The sequence below is a fragment of the Giraffa tippelskirchi genome, chromosome 2, assembly GCF_054371585.1.
Source record: "Giraffa tippelskirchi isolate mGirTip1 chromosome 2, T2T-mGirTip1v1.2.pri, whole genome shotgun sequence".
Classification (NCBI taxonomy): domain Eukaryota; kingdom Metazoa; phylum Chordata; class Mammalia; order Artiodactyla; family Giraffidae; genus Giraffa; species Giraffa tippelskirchi.
The window spans coordinates 32440816-32466791 of record NC_137276.1 but is presented as its reverse complement, the minus strand read 5'-3'; the positions used below and the strand labels follow the sequence as shown (position 1 = coordinate 32466791).

Sequence of the window (25976 nt, the reverse complement as noted above, 5' to 3'; positions counted from 1 at the left end):
TTGTGTTTATTTAAAGAATTTTTTATCTCATATTAAACTGAATCTCCTCATATTAGTAACAAGTGTTTATACTTAACTATTAGTTTTACTGGTACATTGCTTGCCATTATTTTTTTTTAACTTTTTATTTTGTATTGGGATATAACCGATTAACAAACAGTGTTGCAAGTTTCAGGTGAACAGCAAGGAACTCAGCCAAACACCGTTATTTTTTGTATAAAGTGTTTGTCATTTTTAGGAGGTCTTTGTTCTGAATTTTTTATTTTAGCTCAACTACTTTAACTAACTGTTACTAGTACTCAGAGTAAATGGATGTCTTACTTTTTAAATCAGAGCATATCTAGTATTTTTATTTTATCCATATCTGTGAATAATAGATTGGCTTTAAAAGTTTTTTTTTAACCTTCAGAATTTTGTAAACGTAGCTCCATTGGCTTTTAGCATTTACTTTTACTGATGAAATGATTGTCATTCTGAATCTCTTTCCTCTTTATTTTGTGTAAATTAAGTAAAATTTTCCCCTTATTTTGGAGCTTTTAAACTTTTATTTTTGAAATTCAAATATTCTGCCAGGAGAGTTTTACATGTATCAGTATGCTTTTTTTCTCCTGAGTATTCCTCCCAGTACTTCTCAGAATAAGTTAACTATGAAGATGCAAAACAGATTCAACATTAGGAAGTTTTCTTTTTGTTCTCATCTTCTGCCTTCATCCCACCCCCATTTCTTAAATTTAATTTTTGAAAATTTTTATTCTTTGCTCTTGTTCTGGAAATCTTTCACAGATAAACTGAATGTCCTGGCCTCCTCATCTCTAATCTTTTTCACATGATTTCTTTGTCTTCAGATTTACTATGCATTATGAGGACATTTCTTGAATTTTTTTAAATTGCTAATTTGATGTATTTTTTTCTATTTAGTACTTTAATTTTGTTATTTTGGCAGTTTGGGTTTTCTTTTTCCCCTCCCCAAACATATTCTCCACTCCTTTTCTAGAGCAGCTTGCTTTTTGTTTTAAATGCTGTTCTTCCCTGGCTTCAACAGAAACACTATTTGTAATTTTTTTCAACCCCTAGTATTTTTCTTCGTTAATTCTGTTTCAGTTTGGGCTGTTAGTTTTGACTAGGTTATTGTTTGTCTTCAGTATGTCTGATCAGGTTTTTTCATCAGTTTTTGTGCTGGGTGATTCTCAGGATGGTAAGTGAGCCAGCAAATGTGCTCCTCACAGAGTGTGGGCTGGGAGCAGATGCTCAGGGAGAGAGGAAGAAGTCTTAATTAAGAGTGTAGTTGTCCAGCAGGGGCGGATTGCCTAGAGTAATGGGAAGACAAGCCTGGTTTTTGCTCATTACATGTAGAAGTTCATCCAGACTGCTTTGGTTGTATGATAGATACCTTAAAGTAGCTGAAACATTGATAAAAAGGGTTTAATTACCTCTATTCCTTTGGATTGAGTGTATAAGATTGTATAATCTGGTGCTTTTTAATTATTCGTTTTGGTTCTTACTTTTAATGAAGGTAAGTGTGGTTTTCCCAAGTTAAAACCCTCAGTTTTAAGCAAAAAACTTGAGATACTATCAGTCTCTTTTTTTGTGTATTAAGATACTAGTTGATGATTGTTACCAGCAAGCACCTTTGAACTGATATTTTATAAAATAATGATACTGTATTGAAGATTGAGCTCTTTTTTTTTATACCAGGCACCAAGCTTTGTAAGATATCCAAGGGACCTTGATGTGAAAATTGTCTCTCAGACTGATAATCACTGTACTGTTCTCTCAGGAAAAGTTTCCAGGACCCATGAACCATTTTTTCATTCCATCTATAATATTTTTCTTATTTCAGAAGTACAGGCTGTTGCTTACTTCAGTTGGCTGTATATTTGATATATTCCTCTCATTACTTTTCATAATCTGCTTTTCCCATTTTGGTTAGAAATAGAGTAGAGATTATGATTTAGATTGAAGAGGCTAATATGTGAGAAATTTTAATCTTCTGTCTTTTGTTTTTGCGAGGTAGACTATTAAAATCAAGCTAAAACCCCGAGAGCCCTAGTATAAGAGGAACATTGTGGGAAACAGGAAGGCCTTCCTTCCTAGCCTTCTTTGCGTGTTAAATCTCCTTGAGGACGTAAACATATGGAAAGAAAAACAGAAGCCGGGTTTAGATAGCCTATGACAAATCTTACATTACAGAATACTTACACAGACAGTGCTTTGCATGTAATGTTAACAGAAGAGAGAAAACATAGGGCAGTTAACATTTATTTAAAAGAGAGGGAGTGATAATGTGAATTCTGAGAATGAGAAAACTGGAAACCCAGTCTCCATGAGGGTGGGTATCATGTCTGTTCATCATTGCCTACGTATTCAATGCCTGTCACTGTCCCTGATAGGTAGTAGGCTTTTGGTTAATGTATGTTAGATAAGCAAATATCTATTTGTTGAATAAGGTGAAGAATGCCTTGACGGAGATAATATATTTGGGCAGAAGTGAAATGAAAAGGCTTCAGAAAATATGAGGACATAGAAATGATAGATGATTGAACACATTAGAATACCAGCTTGGTTGGAGCTGTGATAATGAGCAGGAAAGTTTTGAGAAATAAGGCTGTCAGTGGTAGGTTAGGGTCAAATTATTAACTATAAATAGTTTTTATTGCTAGACTTAGGAATTTGGGATTTGTTTTTTAAACAAAGTGTGGTTTTGCTGAACAGATGGTCACATTGTTAAAGTAGTGTTTTAGGAAGACAGTCTGAAAACACACTGATTGTCTTCAGCTTGCAGTGAGAAGAGATTGGAGACCAGCTTTCACTCCAGTTGCAATGTTGGATAGGGATTCTTTGGCCAGTAGTCATGCTCAATAAAATTATTAATATTTCTTTACATGTAATATGTTACATACAGGTGAGTTTTAAGCCCTGGTGATTGAACATAATGACATAGCTGTCTTTTTCATTATGTATTTAATTTTCCTTGGCATTTTGTTGTTGATCTTCATGGCTTTTCTATGAGATCATGGTATAAATTTTGAATACATTTATTCTTTTCTTATTTGCCTTTTGTTAATGTCAAGCATAGCACATGAGACATTCCTTGTTGCTATGCAACTGCTAAATTCAATATTTAATATTAATAAAACTGAGTGGTATTAAATTCAGTTAAGCGGAGTAGGCAAAATATGGCTTAACAGTGTCTGATCAGTATTTGTATGGTTTAATGTATTGTTGCAGACATGAGCAAAAGAGTAGTGACTTGTATACAGTTGCTGTTTTGATCAAAATTAGTTGTGGTTAAATCTTTGCTTTTATGACCAGATTTTTTTCCTTGTTTGATTATTTTTGGTCTTTCCCTTTTCCTGCTCTTTGATAATGTGATTCAATTTTTATTAGTGTTTCTGTGTTGTTGATGTTCTTACTATTCTTTCTAATTCTGTTTATCTTTTGCAATTTTTAAAATTTTACCTCCCAAGGCTTTTATTTGATTTTTTTCTTTCTTAGTATTATTTTTTGCTATATTTACATTTTTCCCTTTCAAGAATTTATGCTAAGCATACACATTTGGAATTTGTTATTATTTCGTATAAATCCAGGTGAAAGCATATTAGATTTGCTCTTCAGAATAAGAGCCACCCATAATCCCCTTTAGTTATTTGCAGTGTGTACTTGGTACTTGCCAGATATTGAAACACTTTCATTAATATTTGTGAAGTTAGAAATCCATTTTGGGAGTAAGAGGGCTCTAGAGGCAGGCTACAGGATTTTTTTTTTTCTTTGTAAGCTAGTGTTAAAAATACCTGGTTTGCAGACCCAAGATAGGCAGTATCGAGCAATTCCTTCTCATTCCCTCACCACCACCTACCCACCCTCAAAAACCTTAGCCCAACACTTGATCCTCCCTAGTGTAGAGAAAAGAGGACATAGTAATTTAGTGAACAGTGTTTTAATTATAGTAGGCAAAATAATAAACAGGGTAGATATTTCCCATTTGTCTGAATGGGTAGTTTGGTTTTGCTAATGTCCTTGGAATAATTTTGATGGGAAGAACAAAAGAAAGTTGAAAAACCAGTGATTGTTAATAATAAATGAAAAAACTAGAATCTAGAAATCATGAAAATAGTACAGGAAAGTCAAGTAACTACAGTGTAGATGATACAAACTCTAGTGTTTACCCTATTGAATATGATGACTTAATATTAAGGACAAATGAATCCTTTACATTACAGTGTTACTCTTATAAGGAGATAAGATACTGTTTCTTGGGACCATCTTTCCTACCCCATTACTTTCCGAACTCTTTCTGGTGATTGTATTTGTGGTTAGGAAACGTCCCTGTTTGTGGGCCTCACGTGTCCATTGGTTTTAGGATTTTAAATTAGTGGTTCCCTCACTTTTGAATGTAGGGGTACTTTTTAACAATTAAAAATTGTAAACCCTTAGGTGATAATCAGATTATGTGACGAAATGCATAGTGACCCAAACTACTAGGAATTCAGTAAAACTTACATATTTTCTTAATTACAATAATATTTCTATACATTTGAAAAGTTGTGTGTACATTGAATGCATAAGACCATTTCTTTCTTAAGGTCATGGATTTGTAGACCTCTTGTTTTACTTAGTTGAGCTCCAAATGAGGTCATGATACATATAGTTTGGGAACTGCTGCACTAACCCATTATTTGTTGTGTTGTATGACGGTACAGTTTGCTTCTCTTTTGCATTTTCCTCCTTACTCTTAATACCCATAGAAGACAGCAAGGTGACAAAAATATTTTTTGACTTCTTTTTCATTGAGTTAATCAGCAGTATTTGAGGTAATAAATTAGAAATGTTTATTTTTTGTTTTCATTTTCTACTTTATACTGATAGAAAGTGATAATATTTTAAACATCTATGTATAAGTATCTTTGAATTCTCTTTCTCTCTTTTTGTATGTATAATCAATGTTTCATAAAGGAGCCCAGTAGTTACTGTGGCAGTGTGAACTAATGACAAAGGTCTTTTTCTTTTTGTGATACAAATGTTTTCAGTGAAACTTTTCCTTCTTAAAAAACTGTTAGATTGAAGAATCTATTAATTCAGTTCATATTCAGAAATATGCTGTTTAGATTAACCCAGAACACTGAAAATTTTGAAGCAGTTTGACTCTTCATTGGGAAAGGTGCCTCTTAAAATGAAGTTTGAAAGTTTATGTGAAGAGGTATTTGGAATTTTGTAAGATGGTAAGAGAGCTCATGAATTTACATTCCTTCATTGGTTATTTCTACTGTTGTTTTGTATTGTCCTTGAATGGGTTGTGAATTTGTATTGAATGTTAATCACTGACAAAAATGCAAATGCTCCTTTTAGATTGGTCATTGACACTCTCCTCAGCATCCTTTCAGTAACAATCTGGAGGTCCTTGAGAATGAAAAGAAAGCACCATCATTTTTTCATGCAACTAGGTTAAAATTACTGTAGGGAATATTATTGTAATAATGAATTTTTTTCATCCTTTCAGGGTTTGAAAGTATTCTTGAAGGGCTGTTTGGACCTGCATTATTAAAAGATCTCAGTTTATTTAAAGGTATTCAAAATCTTTCTTTGGTATTTCAAATTCTTCCTGGTGACGTAAATGATATCTTGGTGTGACTTAAGCCCCAGTCTCCTTCTCCTTTTTATTCACAGTTTTATGTGGATGACGCTATGCTCATGTAAGCATCTTTTTGTATGTAGTTATCTGTGATAATGCAAATATATTTATGAATAAGGTATATCAACTAGTGAGCAATTATTGCAGATAAGGAGCCTGTATTTTTGCTGTAGTTAAACCAGATAATATTTTTGAAATTAGTTCTCATTTGTTTCCTGAAAAATCTTCTTTTGTGACTGTTAATTTGTTATTCTTACTATTTTTGCAGACTGTGAACCTGAAAGCATTTCTGATTGGACTTTTGATGAAAATTGTCTGTTCTGTTGCTTGAGAAGAGATAAAGTAAAGGTAACCAAGAAACTTGTGAAACTTGTCTAGTGTGGTATTTTATAGATTTTATTTTCCCAAAACTTGGTTACTTTGTTGGAGGATTTGTATGAGTACGGATTCCATGTTCATTTATGAAGGATTGGATAGAAACTCGGTTTAGCGATTTAGACTGTTTCTAGTCTGTTGATTAGTCTGTTGAGAAATCTGTATCCCAACATGCAATGCTCTATTTATGTAGTTCACTGGACAGAATAATTAACTAGGTCTCAAACTGTTGTGTTATTTTAAATATGAAATGTATGGTAATTCATGTAATAGGAGTCATTTGTACAATAACAAGGACCTAGATCACGTAGTTATTAATTCACATAGACTTACGATGGACTATGGTTTATGCCGCCTTATGTTTCTTCATAATATCTGAGCATGGATGCTGTTTGTATTCAGGTGTAGAAACTGGCTGCACCTTAGGGTTTCTCTTGTTTTATTGCTTTGTGTTAAACATAAAAAGAATTTTGGTTTAGACATTTCTGTTGTTGGAAATTCTTTATAATGATTTACAGTCTTATGTTTCTTTTCATGGTATTTCTATTCCATGGAAATGTTTAAAACATTGGAAACATTTTTAATTCCTTCCTTTTCCTTGTACACTTCTGACTTCAAAATCATTGATCAGGTTGTATCAGTTCTTCTTTGTATTGAATATCATTTTTTCTCTTTTCACAGTCATCACCGTAGTTCATACCATTAACATTTTTCTGGGCTACTGAAATAATGATTCCTCTCTCTCAGTTTTTGTCAGTGTGTTAAGCACTGGTACATTGTTAAACCCGTCTCCTCCCTACCTTCCCCTAACCCTCACCCTTCAAGTAGTATGGAACTGTTAACCTGCACTCAGTCTCTGGTGACTTGACAGTTGTCTTTGGGATTCATTAGCCTAATGCTCAGAGTCTCAGTACCCTCCCAGGTTAGTCCACTTCTCTTACCAATACTACTAGTCTTCTACATAAAATTGGTCTGATCATTTATATTAAACAACATGCTTTTACCGTTTGAACTAGGCCATTGCACTTGTTCTTTAAAGCTTGAAATTCTGCTTGCTCTTACTCTTACCTTAACTCCCCTTTCTTATAAATGGTATACCTCTGCTCTTACTGCTGGTTCAACACTTCACACTGTTGTAGTAAATATTACACCAATTATTTGTCAATTAATATTCTGCCTTCTGTTATTAATCCTTTTCTGTGTTTGAATCTTGTGTTCCTGACTACATTGTCAACTTCTGAAGACCGCGGACCGTGACTTATGCTTTTTTGTACCCTTGCATATAGCCACTCTACCATTGTTTACCATTGTTGGCAAGTTGCTTTAAAATCAAAGCTAATTTAAGAGCATTTTAATATTCTTCTTTTATGGCATCTTTTTCTTGCTTAAGTACATGAAAAAATTATTGCTGTGACTATCCAGGATGGTCTGTTTTTACTGAATTAATGAGTAAAGTGTTTTGAAATTTATTGTGGTTTGGAAAAGACTGGAAAATTAAGCAGCTACCAATGAAGTTAATTTAAGTTCATCATTTTAAACTATGTGTCTGTGTGTGTACATGCATATATGTTGTGACCAATTATTGAGCAAGTTATTTAATAGGCATTTTGATAGTACAGAAGGAGCCAATGATTGATTACCTTTTTTTTCAGAAGAGAATTGGGAGGAAAGCTCTTCAATGGTCGATAATAGAGTACAGTATATTCTTGTAATATGATTGAGTTTCCCATTGCCATGAGGATAAAACATGTATTTCATGAATATTTTTAGAAGAAAATACAGAAATAGCAAGGCATGGAACCATGTAGCATTTAACCATGTAGCAGTTGTTCTTACTGTTTGTAGTTCTATAATTTTTAGTTACTATTCTAGTTAGAATATTTGTTTGAAAGGCCAGCTAGATCTGGGAAAGCTAGTTTTCTCCATTAGACATTTCGCTACCTGTCTTTGGCATTTATTTTTATTGGAGACAGCCATAATGCCTATGTATGTGAAAATAGGGAGAGCCTAGAAAACATAATTTGTCAAATACATAGATTTAGTTGTGTTAGATTTAAAGTGATTGTGTTGAAACTCTTTCCAGACATTTGTGCATCTTCTCTGAGAAGGGGTAGATCTGGAAGTTAATTATACCAATGTTTGGTTGAGACTTGGCTGACTTTGGTAGTGGTGGTGTTAGTTGCTAAGTTGTGTCTGACTCTTGTGACCCCATGGACTGTAGCCTTTCAGGCTCCTCTGTCCATGGAATTTTCCAGGAAAGAATACTGGAATGGATTCTCATTTCCTTCTCCAGGGAATCCTCCCAACCCAGGAATCGAACCCAGGTCTCCTGCATTGCAGGCAGATTCTTTACCGAATGAGCTATGAGGGAAGCCCGTAAGATTCCAAAAATGAAAGACGTATGTGGAGAGAATGGTTAACAGCCAAGAGGTGGCAGCATAGAGCACAATATTGGAATTTTGAGGTTGGCATGGTGAGATGTCAGATAATGTTTGAAAAAGCTGTTAGAAATACTAGTCTGATATTTAAGAATGAAATGCAGGTTATTCCTAATTGTTTTTAGTTAATTGGATTTTCATTGGATACTGACTATTAGAATGGATAAAATAAATACATTATTTACATTTACTTTCAAAAATACCTGTCTTTCCCTCGTGACTCAGTTGGTCACAGAATCTGCCTGCAGTGCAGGAGACCTGGGTTTGATCCCTGGGTTGGTCAGAGAGATCCCCTGGAGAAGGGAAAGGCAACCCACTGTAGTGTTCTTGCTTGGAGAATTCCATCGACAGAGGAGCATGGTGGGGTACTGTCCATGAAGTTGGAAAGAGTCGGACACGACTGAGCAACTAATACTTTAAAAATATCTAGTGAAAAATGTGAAGTTGCCTTTTTGGAAAATATATCAGGGACTTACTTAGAAATTAGTAAAATGATTGTTCATCTACACTTCAGCAGTTAGAAAATATATTTTGTATGGGAAAGACAAGTAACATTTTTTTGAGCACCTACTATGTGCCAGTTACTTTTATTTGTTCCCATTTAATTCTCACAACAACATCCCTGTAAAGTTAGTTATAAAGTTGGTTAAAATCATCCCAGTTTTACAAATAAAGAAACGGGAAGGATCAGAGTCTTAAGTTATGGGCAAAGTTGCATAGCTGGGATCTAATCCATGTTTTTAGAGTACATGGATTTTGATTACAAAGCTAGAAACATGAATATGGAAAGTGGTAGAATAAGAATTAAGTAGTATTTGAAATTACTTAGTTTGGAAGAGGAAGAGAATAAGAGTGTAAGTGGGCATGAGTATATTTGAAATAGCCAGTCTCAGTTGTGCTAGGAGTCTGTTAATGAGTGACTGTCCACCTGCCTGCCTTACTTGGTTTCTCCCTTCTTTCCTTCCTTTCCTGTTTGTTGGGCATGTAGTAGATAACTCTAAAATATGTACTAAATGAATAACTAAGAAGTCAGTATACGTAATAAAAGTTGGAGAATTATAATATTACAGCTAACTGTTTTTGAGTGCTTACATATGCCAAGTGTATATACAAAAAGCTTTCTGTGTACTATACACTTATGAGTCTTATACTTTTTCTTAGCTTCTTTTTGAAATAATTTTAGACATATAAAACACTTGCAAAAAAATAATAAATTCCTCTATACCAAGGTTTCCCAAATGATAATATCTTATGTAACCACAATACAATGATAAAAATCAGGAGATAAACATTGATAAAATATTATAACCTGCAAATCTTTCAGAATTCACCAGTTACCCCAATAAAGTCATGTTTCTGGTCCAGGAGTCAATCTAGGACCACACTTTGTTATATAGTTATCATGTCTCCTTTGTCTCCTTTAGTCTAGTTCTGTTTTTCTTTGCCTTTCATGATGTTGACAATTTTGAAGAATGCTAGCAAATTGATTTGTCTGATGGTTCCTCAGTTTGTCTGATGATTCCTCATAATTGAATTCAGGTTATGCATATTTGGCAAGAATTGCACAGAATTGACATTGTGTCATCCGTAGTGTACCATGTCAGGAAGCACATGGTGATGTTTACTTTGATCACTTGGTTAAGATTGTGTCTGCCAAGTTTTCTTTACTGTAGGGTTTCCTTTTTTTTCCCTTTTGTGCTTGATAGGTAACTTGTGGAGACATACTTTGAGATTTTGTAAATATTTTTTTCCCATCATAATTTTAGTGTCAATTGATTAATCTTGTGTGAAAAAAAATACTACCATGGTGTTTACCAAATGATGCTTTCCTAATTGTATTATTTCTTTGAACTCTATTTGTTGAAATCTTACTGTAAGGAAGATGTTTCCCTTCTCTATGTTTTTGTTGTTTACCTGTCAGTGTCGACTCACGAATTCTTATTTTGTTCTTTGGATTATAATTTATTACAATCAGTATTAATTTTGTAGTTTGAGTTGTTTTAGGTTTGTCCGTTGAAAGCCCATTCTGGTTGGCTTTTCATCTTTTTTTTTTTTTTTTTAGCATGTTTCTATCAATTCTTTACTTTTTGGCCCCACAAACTGTTCCACACTTACCTTTGCTTTCTCTATCCCAACCTTGGATTTCTCCAAGGAATCCTCATTTCTTTTTTTTCTTTTAAACACCAAAAGCATTTTGCATTGGGGTATAGCCAATTAACAGTGTTTTGACAGTTTCAGGTGAACAGTGAAGAGACTCAGCCATAAATATACATATATCCTGATGCTGGGAAAGACTGGAGGTAGGAGGAGAAGGGGACAACAGAGGATGCACCGACTCGATGGACACGAGTTTGGGCAGACTCCGGGAGTTGGTGATGGACAGGGAGGCCTGGCGTGATGCGGTCCATGGGGTCGCAAAGAGTCAGACATGACTGAGCAACTGAACTGATCCATTCTTCCTTGTTTCTTTTATTTGGAAAATTGTATAAGAGAGCAAAGTACTAGGTATACTCATTGGTACTAGAACATCATTGCTTCTAGACATCCTTAGTTGTCTGAGCTAGAAAATATGTTGTTAGTACTTAAATATATGTACCCATACATCTGTATTTCTATATCAGAAGCTATCTTGTGATGCTTTTATTAATTGTAGGATTGTGTTGATAGCATGAAGAGCTGATGCAATAGTAGTGAGGGAGTACTGGAGAGATGGGAAGAATTAAAAATTACTTTCAGTATTTCATATCCCTAAAAATGGACTAATTTTAAGCACTGAATCAGTGTATGATAATGGCTGTTCTTGAACTTGGCCTAGATGGAGATAGCTATTGTAAAGAGTATGGATGTTTTAATAACTAAGGATAATGTGAGATGGGATGTTGTATAAAAATATGAATTGTTTATGCTCTTTAAGTTTATTATAAGGCTATTATTAGTAAGTTCAGTATTTGACAATCATGTTAGGAGAATGTTTTAAGAAGTTAGGACTTGAGGTACATTTTTGAAGACTATATAGGTCTAGATAGGCAGACACAGGAAGGGCAGAGAATTTACTTTTGTAAGTAACCAGCAATAAGATGGGAGTAAGTCAGGAAGATCCCCTGGAGAAGGAAATGGCACCCACTCCAGTATTCTTGGCTGGAAAATCATATGGATGGAGGAACCTGGTGGGCTACAGTCCATGGGGTCACAAAGAGGCGGACTAGACTGAGCGACTTCACTTTCACTTTTCACTTTCAAAATTATATACCTCTTTCAGTGCCCATCTAGTCTCAGGAATCATATAACTAGATACTTTTCATGTCTATTATTAGTCTGTTGTGTTTACTCTGAACATTTCATAATTTCCTCTCTTTTTGAGTATGCACTAATTAGAAGTTTTAGAGATATCCTTCTTACATTTTAATTTTTATTTCAATTTTAACACATTGAAATTTATAGTAAGAGCACATGCTAAATCTAAGTTATTATTTTCTCATTGTATTCTACAGCATGTGTTTATGTTGAATGTATTGGTTTGAGCATATTCAACGCTGCTGATAATGACTTGTCTGTCATCTTGTCCTAGAGAACCACAACTCAATAAGTATTCACAGTACCTATTATGTAAGTGGAACTGTGGAAGAAAAATGTATGAATATAGTGCCTGTCTGTTAGGACTGAGAAAGAAAAAACAAATCTGAGAAGTTTAAGAGTTATTTACTTAGGAGACTTAAATAAATACAGGATAAGTTGAATGAACACCACACATTAGTACATGATTAATTACTTATGAAGTTAAGTGTACAAATCTAAATTGCAAGAGCTAACCTTGTTGCAGCAGCAGCAACCTTGTTGTATTTCCAGAGGCTTTTATATAGATTATTTTAAAAGATTAAGAAAAACCACTTGACATGGTGAATCAGTGCTCATCCAGGATTCAGTATCAGAGTTTTTTTTCTGTCAGGGAGGAGGGTGATTTGTGTGTGTGTGTGTGTGTGTTGTGTTTTTTTTAATATATACTCCCAGTCTGTGGACTTTTTTCACCTAAGGCAAACATAGAGATTCAGAGAAACCATTAATTGGAGATCAGTTCTATCCAATATTATGTGGTTAGAATTAAGCAGATAATACTAATTATTTGCCAAATTTGTTAAATGTCTGATTCTGTGGTAAACCAGAGAGTATACCAGAGAAGTAAAAAATGGATCCCTCCTTGCATATGGAATATTGGTGGCTAATGAAATTAAAGGAGATTTAAATCCTCCAACCTGCTTTGTTGCCGTTGCTTAGTCGCTTCAGTCGTGTCTGACTCTGTGCGACCCTATGGATTGTACCCCGCCAGGCTCCTCTGTCCATGGGATTTTCCAGGCAAGAATACTGGAGTGGGTTGTCATTTCCTCCTCCAGAGGATTTTCCCAACCCAGGGATCAAACCCTGGTCTCCTGCACTGCAGGCAGATTCTTTACCACTGAGATACCAGGGAATACTGACAACTTGCTTGCCCAGAACCAAAGCTCTGTCATGGAGAGTAATGTTCCCTGCTTCATTCTCTTGTAATGTTTAAAAGGTAGTAGTTAGCAAAAGAAAATAGTTTTAAAAACTATACATGTCTAACGGAAGAAAAACTAACAGCAAGTGCTGATTATAGATACTGGTGAATTAAATAAAATAGTAGTAATAGCCATTTGCCACTACTTGCACTTTAGGCTTAATTTCCATGGACAGTAATAACAATTAGATATACTGATAAGAGTCATTTGTGGTACGTTTATTGGACATTTTTAATACTGTATTTACCTCTTGATATGTAGTCAGGCTTCAAACTGCGTTGTTTTCCTGTTCTTTAACCTGTTGGTCTGCTTAACAAAATTGAAAATAACGTTGAAAGGGAAAGTCACTCAGTTGTATCTAACTCTTTGCGACTCCATGGTCTGTCTATACAGTCTATGAAATTCTCCTGGCCAGAATACTGGAGTGGGTAGCTGTTCCCTTCTCCAGGGGAGCTTCCCAACCCAGGGATTGAACCCAGGTCTCCCACACTGCAGGCGGATTCTTTAGCAGCTGAGCCATCAGAGAAGCCCAAAGATAACATTGGTATACAGTAAACATTGTATTAAGCCTAACAATTCATATTTAGTTAATGTAAAAAGCAGTAATTTACACAAAATAAGAAGGTTTCTTTTTAGATAACTGACCTTAAAAAATACAGGCATGTAAAATGGTGCAGTCATTTTCCCTAAGACTTGATGGCATTTAAAATAATAAGACATAGAAGAGTGGCATTTAAGTCAATGAGTTGCATCTTGTCAGGTCTTTTCAGCTTATTGCTTGAAATGTCAGTAAGCCGTTGGTAGCAGACATGGCTATAACTGTAGACCCATGTTCTACTTGCATAGGTCTTTTTAAAATAATTATTACAAAATCTGCATGCATACATATGCTTGTAATTCCCAGATTTACTAAGTGGTATGAATTTTTTTTAATACTATTTAAATTTGGAGAACCCCATTACAGCGTGGGAATGATCTTGAATTTAGACAGGAACAGCTCTAAAATGTCACCCCATCAGTTTTGTATCACACTTCTTAAGTCTAGGCCTTCTTAACCTTTCCCAAGTGAAACTTGTTATTTTTTCTTTCATTACTTTTCCTGAGATGTTATCTCTTGAAAATAAGCAGGTATATAAGCAACCTCCCCCATTCTTACTCCCCCCACGCAAACTCAAAGGTGACAAACTTTAGAGTTACAAAAGAAACTTTAGGAAATGTTAAATCTTTATTTTTTGTTTAAAATTTAACTTTATTAACTATTTATTGCCCTGACAACTAACTACCATGCTGATACAGTTTTGTTGCTTCATTTATTCAGTAATGTCCTTGCTATTTTCAGGGATCAATAGAGCTACTTTTGTATACTTCTTAGAGAAATTAAATAATTCTATCAGGGGTCAGAAAATCCAGCCCACAGTCTGTTTTTGTAATGTCTACAAGCTTAAGTAGTTTTGGAGGGGGAAGAAAGAGATGTTACAGAGACTGTGTGTGACTTGCAAAGCCTCAAGTATTTACTGTCTGGCCCTTGACAAGACGTTTCATTCTGTTTTGAGTATCTTCCATCAGGTTGTTGGAATTAAGAGAATGCTGAAATTGATTGATTTCCATATCCTATTTACTGCTCTCTGTGTTTTTCTTCCTCTGTGTATCAGAGCAACAACACAAGCAATTATAATTTAATGGCAAGAGAGCTAGGATTATAGAGAAGAGAGTAGGAGAGAAACAAGGAAGACTTGGCTTGTGGAAGGAAAGTAGGGTTCAACATTTGTCCACCCTACTTTTTTAAACTTCTAACTTTCAATAATTGCACATTTATAAAAAAGTTAAAAGAATGGCACAAAAATTTTCACGTGCCCTTTACCTAGATTTGCCACTTAGTTTGCCATATTTGCCTTGTTAATTCATTCTTCTTTCTCTTTCACAAATATTGCATATCACACACACCTGCATCTTCCTGAACCATATGAAAATAAGTTATAGACATCATATCCTTCATACCTCTTTCCTCCTAAGTATTTTCATGTCTATTTCTCTATTTCCTAGGACTAAGGATATCCACTTACCTAATTACACCTTACAGTTACCAAAAGTCAGGAAAGTTAGCTTAGATATACTGTCTAATCTATGAATCTCATTTAAAATTTCCCAGTTGTCCCAATGACTTAACAGTTTTTTACCCACTCCTTTAACCCAAAATCCAATTTAAGGTTACTCTTTAAATTTGAGATTCATTACTCTTCAGTCTCCTTTGGTCTAGAATGGTTCCTCACCCTTTTATTTCTGTATTTTTAATGACAGTTACATTTTTGAAGAGTGTATGTCATTCATTTTGTAGAATGTCCCTTAATTTAGGTTTTTGATAGTTTCTTCATTATTAAATTCAGGTCATGATCTTTTAGCAGGAATATCCAGTGATATCCTTATTAGTTCATCACATCATGAAATGCACACAGTGTCAGTTTAATGGTTTTAACTTTGACAAGGTTTATGCCCATTGCATTTCTCCACTGAGATGTTAACTGTTTTTCCTCTTATAATTAATAAGTAATTTGTACATAGATACTTTGAGTGACTGTAAATAGTTTTTACTCACAAAACTTTCATCATTTCAGTTTTAGTATTGATGGTAGTTCTTGCTGGATTAAGTTATTTTTCCAGTGGTTTGAAAATAGTGATCTTTCCGACTCCATTATTTCTTCTATTAATAAATTGTTTGCTGCTGCTGCGTCGCTTCAGTCATGTCCGACTCTGTGCGACCCCATAGACGGAAGCCCACCAGGCTCCGCTGTCCCTGGGATTCTCCAGGCAAGAACACTGGAGTGGGTTGCCATTTCCTTCTCCAATGCATGAAAGTGAAAAGTGAAAGTGAAGTCGCTCAGTCGTATCCGACTCTTTGCGACCCCACGGACTGTTTAATTGGCTTTAAAAGCTGGGTTAAAACTCAACATTCAGAAAACTAAGATCATGGCATCCAGTCCCATCACCTCGTGGCAGACAGATGGAAAAAAGCGGAAACAGTAACAAATTTTATTTTCTTGGGCTCCAAAATCACTGCCGACGGTGACTGTAGCCATGAAATTAAGATGCTTACTCTTTGGAAGAGAAGCTGTGACAAACCTAGACAGCATATTAAAAAAGCAGAAATGTCACTTTGCCAACAAAAGTCCATATAGTCAAAACTATGGTTTTTCCAGTAGTCATGTACCAATGTGAGCGCCGAAAAATTGATGCTTTCAAACTGTGGTGCTGGAAGAAGACTCTTGAGAGTCCCTTGGACTACAAGATCAAACCAGTCAATCCTAAAGGAAATCAACCTTGAATATTCATTGGAAGGACTGATACTGAAGCAGAAGCTCCAGTACTTTGGCCACCTGATACAAAGAGCTAACTCATTGGTAAAAACACTGATGCTGGGAAAGATTGAGGACAGAGGGAAAGATTGAGGACAGAAAGAGAAAGGGGTAACAGAGGATAAAATGGTTGGATGGCATCACCAACTCAATGGACGAGTTTGAGTAAACTCCAGGAGACAGTGCTGGACAGGGAAGCCTGGTGTGCTGCATGCAGTTCAAGGGGTTGCAAAGAGTTGGACACTGCTTGGCAACTGAACAACAACACTGTGAGAATGAGTTTTCTCTTTCCCTCTGTCAGTTTGAAGTCAAGATTCTTTCTCTGTTCAGTAGGTTACCATGTAGTGTCCAAGATCTGGTTAGTCGGGGCCTCTTCAAGCTAACCTCCCATGTCTTTTTGACATGTCCCTGTCATTTTTCGATGCCTTTTTAATCTACTTTCTGGTACAGGATATTTGGTCTTTTCTGTGTTCCAAAATTGGTTTCTGTTTTTGTAGGGGGAATCTGGTTTCTTTGGTAAGGAATTGTTAATGCATATACCTCCTTTTTAGTCCAATTAATATAGCTTTATTGGCAAAGACCAAATGTTGTGCAATAATCAGCCTTATCTTCATTTATATCTAAGGATATAGAAAAAAATATCAAAATGCCACCAGTTCATGGCCACTGACATATCTAGTCAGAATACTATGCAAAGAAGTGTATGGCAAGTAAAAGATACTGTTTTTTTTAACCTCCAAGTTTGCTTGCTTGAAGAGAAAGATAACGTGAGTTTTTGGAAATGTGTCACATTTCTTTATGACTCTGAAAATGTAAGTAAAGGTCATTTCTTTGATTTCACGTGGTGGTTCAGAAGTCATAATTCAGTGATACATTCAATATCTAACATCTTTAATACTCTGCATCTATTTTGAATGATTTTTATTGAGGTAATATTTATACATAATGAAATAAATTCATTTTAGAGTACAGATTAATGGATTTCAATATGTGTATACAGTTGATAACTGCCATCACAGTCAAGGTACAAGACAGTTTCTTCACCTTAAAAGGTTTCCTCCTGCCCTTTTGTAATCAGTCACTTTATTGGACCCACAGACCCAGGCAATCTTTATAATTTTATCTTTTCTAGAATTTTATGTTTTAGGAATTATAGGTATATAGTCTTTTATTTTTGACTTCTTGCACTTAGCATAACTTTTAAATATTCCTGATTTTGTATATGACGCTTCTTGTTTTTTTATTGCTAAGTCAGTCTCTGTGGGCCTGGATATGCTACTATTTATCCTTTTTTTCTTTTTAAGTAGAATTTAAATTGTTTTCAGATGTTAGCTATTAGGCTTATTCACATGTAAGTCTTTGGGCATATATTTTCATTTCTCAGGGATACAATACCTAGAATTGGAATTACTGGATAATATTGTAATTGCACATTTACCCTTATAAAATACTGTCATATATTGCACCAAAGTGACTGAAACATTTTGTGTTTCTATCAGCAGTGTATGGGAATTCCACTGTTGCACATTTTGCCAACATTTTTGTATAATTGGTCTTTTAAACTTGACCTGTTCTGGTAGGTCTGTTGTAGTACCTCACTGTGATTTTCATTTTCATTTCCCTGGTGACTAGTGTGTTGAGCATCTTTCTTTGTACATATCTGTGTGAAACATAGTATAATATTTCTTGCTTTTTAAAAATACTTAAGCTGTTGCTGCTGCTGCTGCTAAGTCGCTTCAGTTGTGTCCGACTCTGTGCGACCCCATAGACGGAAGCCCACCAGGCTCCGCTGTCCCTGGGATTCTCCAGGCAAGAATACTGGAGTGGGTTGCCATTTCCTTCTCCAGAGCATGAAAGGGAAAAGTGAAAGTGAAGTCGCTCAGTCGTGTCCGACTCTTAGCGACCCCATGGACTGTAGCCTACCAGGCTCCTCCGTCCATGGGATTTTCCAGGCAAGAGTACTGGAGTGGGGTGCCACTGCCTTCTCTGACTTAAGCTGTAATAGTGCTTTATATATCCTATATAAAGCCTCTCATCAGTTTTTTCTCTTAAAACTCAGGATTTTATGTCCTATTCAAGAAATGTTTGCCTAATCCATTGTCAAGCACAAGAAAATTTCATATTTTCTTCTGAAAGTTTAGTGATGTTAACTCTTAGACATTTTGATTTATTATCCATTTCTAGTTAATTTTTGTATATGTTGTATGAGGTAAGTATTGAGGTTTATTGTATTCTGTAAGATAATCCAGTTCTAGCATCATTTGTTGAAAAGACTTCCTCCCCCGCTCCAGATTGAATTATTTTGGCATCTTTAAGTCAGTTGATAATATACCATGTAGGCGTATTTCTGAACTTTGTCCTGTGCCATTGAACTGTATATGTCTATCCTTACATCAGTACTACAGTGTCTTTATTGCTATATCTTTATATCTTGAAATCAAGTTGTACGAATCCCATTTGTTTTCTTTTTCAAACTTGCTCTAGATCCTATATGTTTTTTAATTAACTTATCAATTCTTAAAAAAGACCTATTAAGATTTTATTAGGGTTGCACCAAATCTGTGGATCATTTTGGAGAGAATTGTCACATTAGCAGTATTGAGCCTTCCAATTTATGATTATGGTTTATCTCCTTTTTATGCACATCATGTCTTATTTCCCTTAGCAGTGTTTTGTAGTGTCAGTTTAGCCTGAAGAATTTCATTTAGCATTTCTAGTAGTACAGAAAGGTAGTACTTTTTAGTTGTAGAGAAAAGTTATAGAGTAAACCTATTTGGAAACATCTTTTAGGTGTTTATTTCTTTGTCATTCCCCCAAAAGTAATAAAGATAAAAATAAATTGTATAGATTACATATTTTTAGATAACCAGAAGCTTAATACAGAATTTGAGGGCTTTTCTGTTGAAGAAGATCCGAACCCGTTCAGTATATCTTTTTTTTCTGCTTTGGGTGATGAGTCATTAGACCACAAAGTGTTGACAGCTTGCTGCAGCTCCCTTTCCCTCTACCTCTCCCTACCACTCTCACAGCTCCCTTAAAAGGAGTTTCCTTAAAAGGATGTTGGAAAAGTGACATAAACTGGTGAGGCTACCAGAGAACATAGCAACTGAAATTGATGACATAGTTTTCCCTGAAAGCTGTATACAGAATTAAGTTTTAAGTTTTACACGCACATACACACACATTGTTCATTTTGCCAACACTAGCACTTAGAAAATAAACATTTCATAATACTAAAATGTAAGATAAGAAATATGTGGGAACTACGTGAGTAAACAACAGAATTTTCAGTTCAGTTCAGTCGCTCAGTCGTGTCTGCTCTTTGTGACCCCATGGACTGCAGCACACCAGGCCTGCCTTTCCTTCACCATCTCCCGGAGCTTGCTCAAACTCACGTGCATCAAGTTGGTGATGCCATCCAACCATCTCATCCTCTGTCGTCCCCTTCTTCTCCTGCCTTCCATCTTTCCCAGCATCAGGGTCTTTTCCAAGTCAGTTCTTTGCATCAGGTGACTAAAGTATTGGAGCTTCAGCATTACTCCTTCCAACGAATATTCAGGGCTGATTTCCTTTACGATCGACTGGTTTGATCTCCTTGTAGTCCAGTAGAATTTTGAGATCCATTAAATTTTGAGATAAATGTAAAGCAGTTCCTGAAAAAGATGACTGGACATCTTTAAGGATGTTGCTTCTTCCTGAATTACTTTCTAAATATAGTGCTAATCAGATCAAAACACATCTTCTATGAAGAACTGGTGGTGTTGGGAACAGAATTGACTGAGTGATTTTAAATGCAGTCTGAAGGAGTAAAGGTAGAATAGCCAGGACATTTCGGAAAATTTAAGTGACAAATGGAATTTGCCTTCCCAAATACAAAAACTTACTATAAATATGTAATAGTTTTTAAAGTATGAACTGATGATGCCTTTTTACAGTTCCTTATTAAGGAGAGAGCTTTTAAAAAAACACAGTGACTACTCCCTACCCCAGAGTTACAGAATCAAAAGCTCTGTGAGTATGTTCTAGGCATGTATGCTTTTAAAAAGCTCATAGTAGATTCTGGTAGGACAGAATTACCTCTGACTATGAACCAACCAGTCTGGGTAGACTAATTCTTGAATTCTGAAGGAAGCAACTCATAGGTGATATAAATTCCAGTTCTGATCTCAAGTTTTATTCCTGTTTAGTTCTGGGCCAAGAATTTGTTTGGTAAGGAATGATAATAAATGCAAAGAACAGTGGTTTTTTGTTTATAGAAGTGTGTGTCATATCATTTTGTTGTTTTTGCCACACAATACATAATGTTTCCTTTTAGAATTCATGTATGAGGGAGGGGACATCACATGAATTAACTTCCTATCTCCTGACTATTGTATTAGCTTTTTCAGCTGTATGTCATAGAAACGTTTTTGTTCTTGTTGGTTCATTTAATTTTGGTATACTTAGCTACAGTGAGGGAAGATGAGCTACATTTTGTTTATACGTCATTGCTATAAATTTTTAATTTCGTGGCTAGATGCACTTGAAAAAAATACATGATTCTGTGCTGTATTTTTCATCTTTGGTTGTAATATGGTTAGGATTGTTTTAATTAAAACAAATACAACTATTTGGTGAAAACTATTTTAAAAGAACATATAAACTTGGAAAATAGTTATCTTAATGGAAAATAGTTATCTTAAGGGCATAAAGCAAATGGAGAATCATTTGTTCAAAAAAAAAAAATCTACTTAATCTCTGTAAGAACAAGAGTCTGACATTTGAGCTATGACCCACTCCTACTCACTTCCCTGGGCTCAGTTTGAGAAAAGCTCTGCTCGGAACAGGAGGGGAGGACCGTGGGCATCTTTTATACATTCGAGATTCTTGTTGCAGAAACTTTCATCCAGACAGATCAAGTAGAAGGGCCCAGGGTCCCCTTTCCTCACTCAGCCTTTGTTATGAGTGGAAGTCTTCTGTAGACATAGCGGGCTAAGAATACTAGGCCCCAGTTGTTGGGCCAGGCCTCATCGAAGAAGGGCAAGTTGTCTGGTCCCCCACTCACAGAGCACAGATGTCACTCTGAGAGAAGTGAGTCACTATCCCTGCCCCCAGTTCCTGTGCAGAGTGTCAGAAAGGTTATTCCTAAGGGAGAGGCGGGCCTTAAGAATAGAGAATTCTGTAGCTCTCCTAAGGAGACTAACTTTATTTGAAACAGAGCTTGCGACAAGATGTTGAAAATTATGATCTTTGTGGTGAACAGTTAAAAGGAGGCTGATAGTTCCTTGTACTAATAGCAACAAGTGAAATGGCAAACAAGTTAGAAGTTTAAAGAGAGAACCAGAAAAACAGACAGAAAGAACGTGCCCTCCTGGGGTTGGAACAAGCCTCAAAGACTGGCAACACCCTGTCCCTGCAGTGAGGCTCCACTTTTATTGGATCAGACTGAGGTGCAGTTAATCTCCAGGGTGTGGCAAAAATAGTAGAACAATTAGTAGAGATTGTTATCTGGGTTTGGGATACCACTATAGGCAGATCAACCAGAAGCTTATAAAGGAGAGATTCAAGAAAAAAACTGCCAAGGGGAGCCAAGCTAAACCCATAGTTATTCCTGGTGGACAGAGACTCTGCATGCTCAAGACAGCATCTGAGAAGTGGTATCAGAGGCTACACACTGCTGGGGAATTAGAGATAAAGATGGACATTTTGAGAAAATGTGAAAAGGGTCAATCTATAATTATATTCTCTCCTAACAATAGACCCCCAGAATGCATGAAGCAAAATGCTACAGAATTGAAGGGAGAAATAGACAGTTCAACAATAATAGATGGACACATCAGTAGCCCACTTTCAATAATGGATAGAGTATCTAGGCAGAAGATCAGCAAACATGGAAGACTTGAACAACACTATGCGTCAACTAAATTTAGTAGACATCTATAGAATACTCCACCAAACAAGAGCAAAATACTCATTCTTCTCAAGTGCACACAGAACATTCTCTAGGAGAGACTATGTGCTGGGCCATAAAAAAATAAATTTTAAAGAATTGCAGTTACACAAGGTATGTTTTCCAGTCACAGTGGAATGAAATTGGAAATCAGTTGCAGAGGAATGTGAGGAATTCACAAATATGTGGAAATTAAAGCACTTCTAAGTAACCAGTGGATCACAGAAGAAATCACAAAGGAGTAGAAAATAGTTTGAGATAAAAGCAAAACCAAACCATACCAAAACTTATGAGATATAGCTGTCAGTACTTAGAAGGTAATTTATAGCTACGAATGCCTAAGTTAAATGAAAAAGCTTTCAAATCATTATACTAACTGTCCATTTTGGGACTAGAAAAAGAAGAGCAATTAAACCATAAGTAAGCAGAAATTAAAAAAATAGTAAATAGAGAATATCGTCATAACTAAAAGTTGGTTCTATGAAAATGTCAGTAGTTAAACCCTTATTTAATGCCAATCAGAGTAAAAAGAGAGAAGATTCAAGTTACTAAATCACAAGCAATACAGGGGAAATCACCAGTGACTTTATGTCAGTAAGAAGGATTATAAAGGGAGTACAATTGATAATATGTATGCCAAAAGATTAGATAATTTAGATAAAATAGGTATATGCTTACAAAGACTCAGACTACTGAAACTGGCACGAGAAGAAATAGAAAATCTGATCAGACATATGTTGCAGATTGAATTCTGCCTCCCTTCCCCCAAAAAAGAAAATGTTGAAGTTCTAATCCCTAGTACCTGTGAGTGTTAGTCGCTCAGTCGTGTCCAACTCTTTGTGACCCCATGGACTATATAACCCGCCAGGCTCCTCTATCCATGAAATTCTCCAGGCAGGAATACTGGAGTGTGTAGCTATTCCCTTCTCCGAGGCATCTTCCTGACCCAGGGATTGAACCAGGGTTTCCTGCATTGCAGGCGGATTCTTTACCATCTGAGCAACCAGGAAAGCCTTAAGACATTTGGAAATGCGGTCTTTGCAGATGCAATGAAGTCAAGATGAAGTTTTACTGGATTCAGTTGGGCCATAAATCCAATGACTAATACCCTTATAAAGAGAGTTGGAAAGACAGACACACATAACACAGGGAAGAAGGCAGTGTAAAGATGGAGGAAGAAATTGGAGTTATGCTGTCACATGCCAGGAAACACCAAGGATTGCTAGAAACTAACAGAAGCTAGGAAGAGGCAATTAAAAAAAGAAGAGAAGAGGCAAGGAAGGACTCTTCTTGAGCCTTCAGAAGGAGCAGGCCCTGGAGACACCTTGATTTTAGACTTCTAGACTCCAGAGCTCTGAGACAAGTACCTTTGTGCTGTTTTTAAGCCACCCACTTTGTGATAGAAGTTACATTAATAGTGTGTATGTGTGTTAGTCGCTTGGTCCTGTTTGAATCTTGGCAATCCCATGGACTGTAGCCCTCTAGGCTCCTTTGTCCATGGGATTCTTCAGGCAAGAATACTGGAGTGGGTTGCCATTCCCTTCTCTAGGGGATCTTCCCAACCCAAGGATTGAACACAGGATTCCTGCATTGCAGGCAGATTCTTTACCATCTGAGCGTTAATAGTAGCCCTAGGAAATTAATATGACCCTGAACAAGTAGAGATTGAATTAGTAATTTTAAAATATTCAGGAGAAAAAAAAGCATATGGCTACTGCACTGATGATTTCTACCAGATATTTTTTTAAAAGAATTAATACCAATTTTTCGCAAACTTGTCTAAGATATAAAGAAGGAACATTTCTTTATTCTGTGAGGCCAGTATTATTTGAAAACCAAAATCACACAAAAAGAAAACTGCAGACTAGTATCACTAGTGTGTAAAACTACACACTAGTATAATCACAAAATCTCCATAACAAAATATTAGCAAACCAAATCTAACAACGTATAAAAACTGTTATACACCACTAGTAAGTGAGATTTGTCTTAGGAATGCAAAGTTGGTGTGACACTGAAAAATCAATTAATTTGTAATACAGTGTATTAGTAAAATAAGTGACAGGAATCAACATGGTCATCTCAGTAGATGCCTTCCAAATCCAACACCTATTCATCATAAAAATGCCCTGCAAACTGGAATAGCAGGGAAATTCATCAGCCTGAGCTACAGAAATGTACAGCTAATACATCTGTTGTTGTTGATTAGTCACTAGGTCATGTCTGACGCTTTTGCAACCCTGTGGACTGTAGCCTGCCAGGCTACTCTATCCATGATTTCCCAGGCAAGAATACTGGAGTGGGTTGCCATTTGCTTTCCAAGGGGATCTTCCTGACCCAGGGATTGAACCCACATCTGTTTCATTGGCAGACGAATTCTTTACAACCAATCAGATAACCACTTTTCTGTTTGGTGTTTTACAACAGGTTCTAGCTTGGGAAGTTAAGCGATAAACAGAAACGAAAATTATCCAGATTATTAAAGAAGAAATAAAAGTGTGTTTGCAAATGACATGATATTGTATGTAGAAAATCCTAAGGAATCTATAAAACACTATTAGATTTAATCAGGATCAGCAGAGTTGCAGAATATAGCATTTTTTAAAAAAAATAGTTGTATTTCTGTACATTATCAGTGAACAATCTAAACATGAAATTAAGAAAATTCCATTTACAATAGCATTAAAAATAAAATATTAGAAATAATTTAACAAAAAGTGTAAGACTCATACACTGTAAATGACAAATTTTGTTGAAAGAAAGAAGATGTAGATTAATGAAAAGACATCCCATGTTCATGGATAGAAGTCTCAATATTATGAGACGGCATTTCACCCCAGATGATCCTCATGTTCCCTGTCAAGACCCTAGCTGGTTTCTTTGCAGGAATTGCCAAGTTAATGATAAAATCCATATGAAGATCCAAGGGACTCTGAATAGCCAGAACAATCTTAGAACAAATTGACAGGTCTTGCACTTTGCAGTTTCAAAGCTTACTACAAAACCATAATGATCAACATAGTGTGTACTGGCATAAGGACAGGTATTCAGAGATTGATGGTATAGAATTGAGATGCAGAAGTAAAATTTATTGCTGGTGATTTTTCACAAAGGAAGTTGGACCCCTTCCTTACACCATACAGAAAAATTTAGTCGAAATGGATTGTAGACCCAAAAGTAAGTCCTAAAATAGTAAAGCGACCCCATGGAGTAGCCCACCAGGCCCCTCCATTCCATGGAGAACGTCCATGGAATTCTCCAGGCAAGAGTACTAGAATGGGTAGCCAGCCATTCCCTTCTCCAGGGCATCTTCCCAACCCGAGGAATGAACCCATGTCTCCCGTGTTGCAGGCAGATTCTTTATTGTCTGAGCCACCAGGGAAGCCCTTTTAGAAGAAAACATAGGAGTAAATCTTCACAGCCTTGGGTTAACCACTAGTTTTTTAGATACAACAGCAAAAGCACAAATGGCCAAAAAGAAAAAAGACAAATTGGGATTCATTAAAATTAAAAAACTTTTGTACTGCTAAAATAGTATCAGTGAAGTGTCAAGAAAGCTCATGGATGGGAGAAAATATTTGCAAATTATATATCTGATAATGAACTTGTATCCAGAATGTCAAGAATTCTTACAGCTCAGCAATAAAAAGATAAATGTGGTGGTGGTTTAGTTGCTAAGTCGTGTCCAACCCTTTGCAATCCCATGGACTGTAACCCTCCAGG

General features: G+C 35.8%; 1 protein-coding gene across 20 annotated transcripts in view; it reads left to right on the top strand.

Moving 5' to 3' along the window:
• LCOR (ligand dependent nuclear receptor corepressor) overlaps positions 1 to 25976 on the top strand; it is a 121912-nt gene that overhangs the window by 53255 nt on the left and 42681 nt on the right. For all 20 annotated transcript variants that reach the window (XR_014071400.1, XR_014071393.1, XR_014071394.1 and 17 more), the window contains 2 exons: positions 5498 to 5563; positions 5898 to 5977. Coding sequence is in view for 5 of the 20 variants with exons in the window: in XM_081550664.1 (XP_081406790.1) it covers positions 5498 to 5563; positions 5898 to 5977 (146 nt within the window). In the remaining 15 variants the exon portion in view is untranslated. The remainder of the gene's footprint in view (positions 1 to 5497; positions 5564 to 5897; positions 5978 to 25976) is intronic.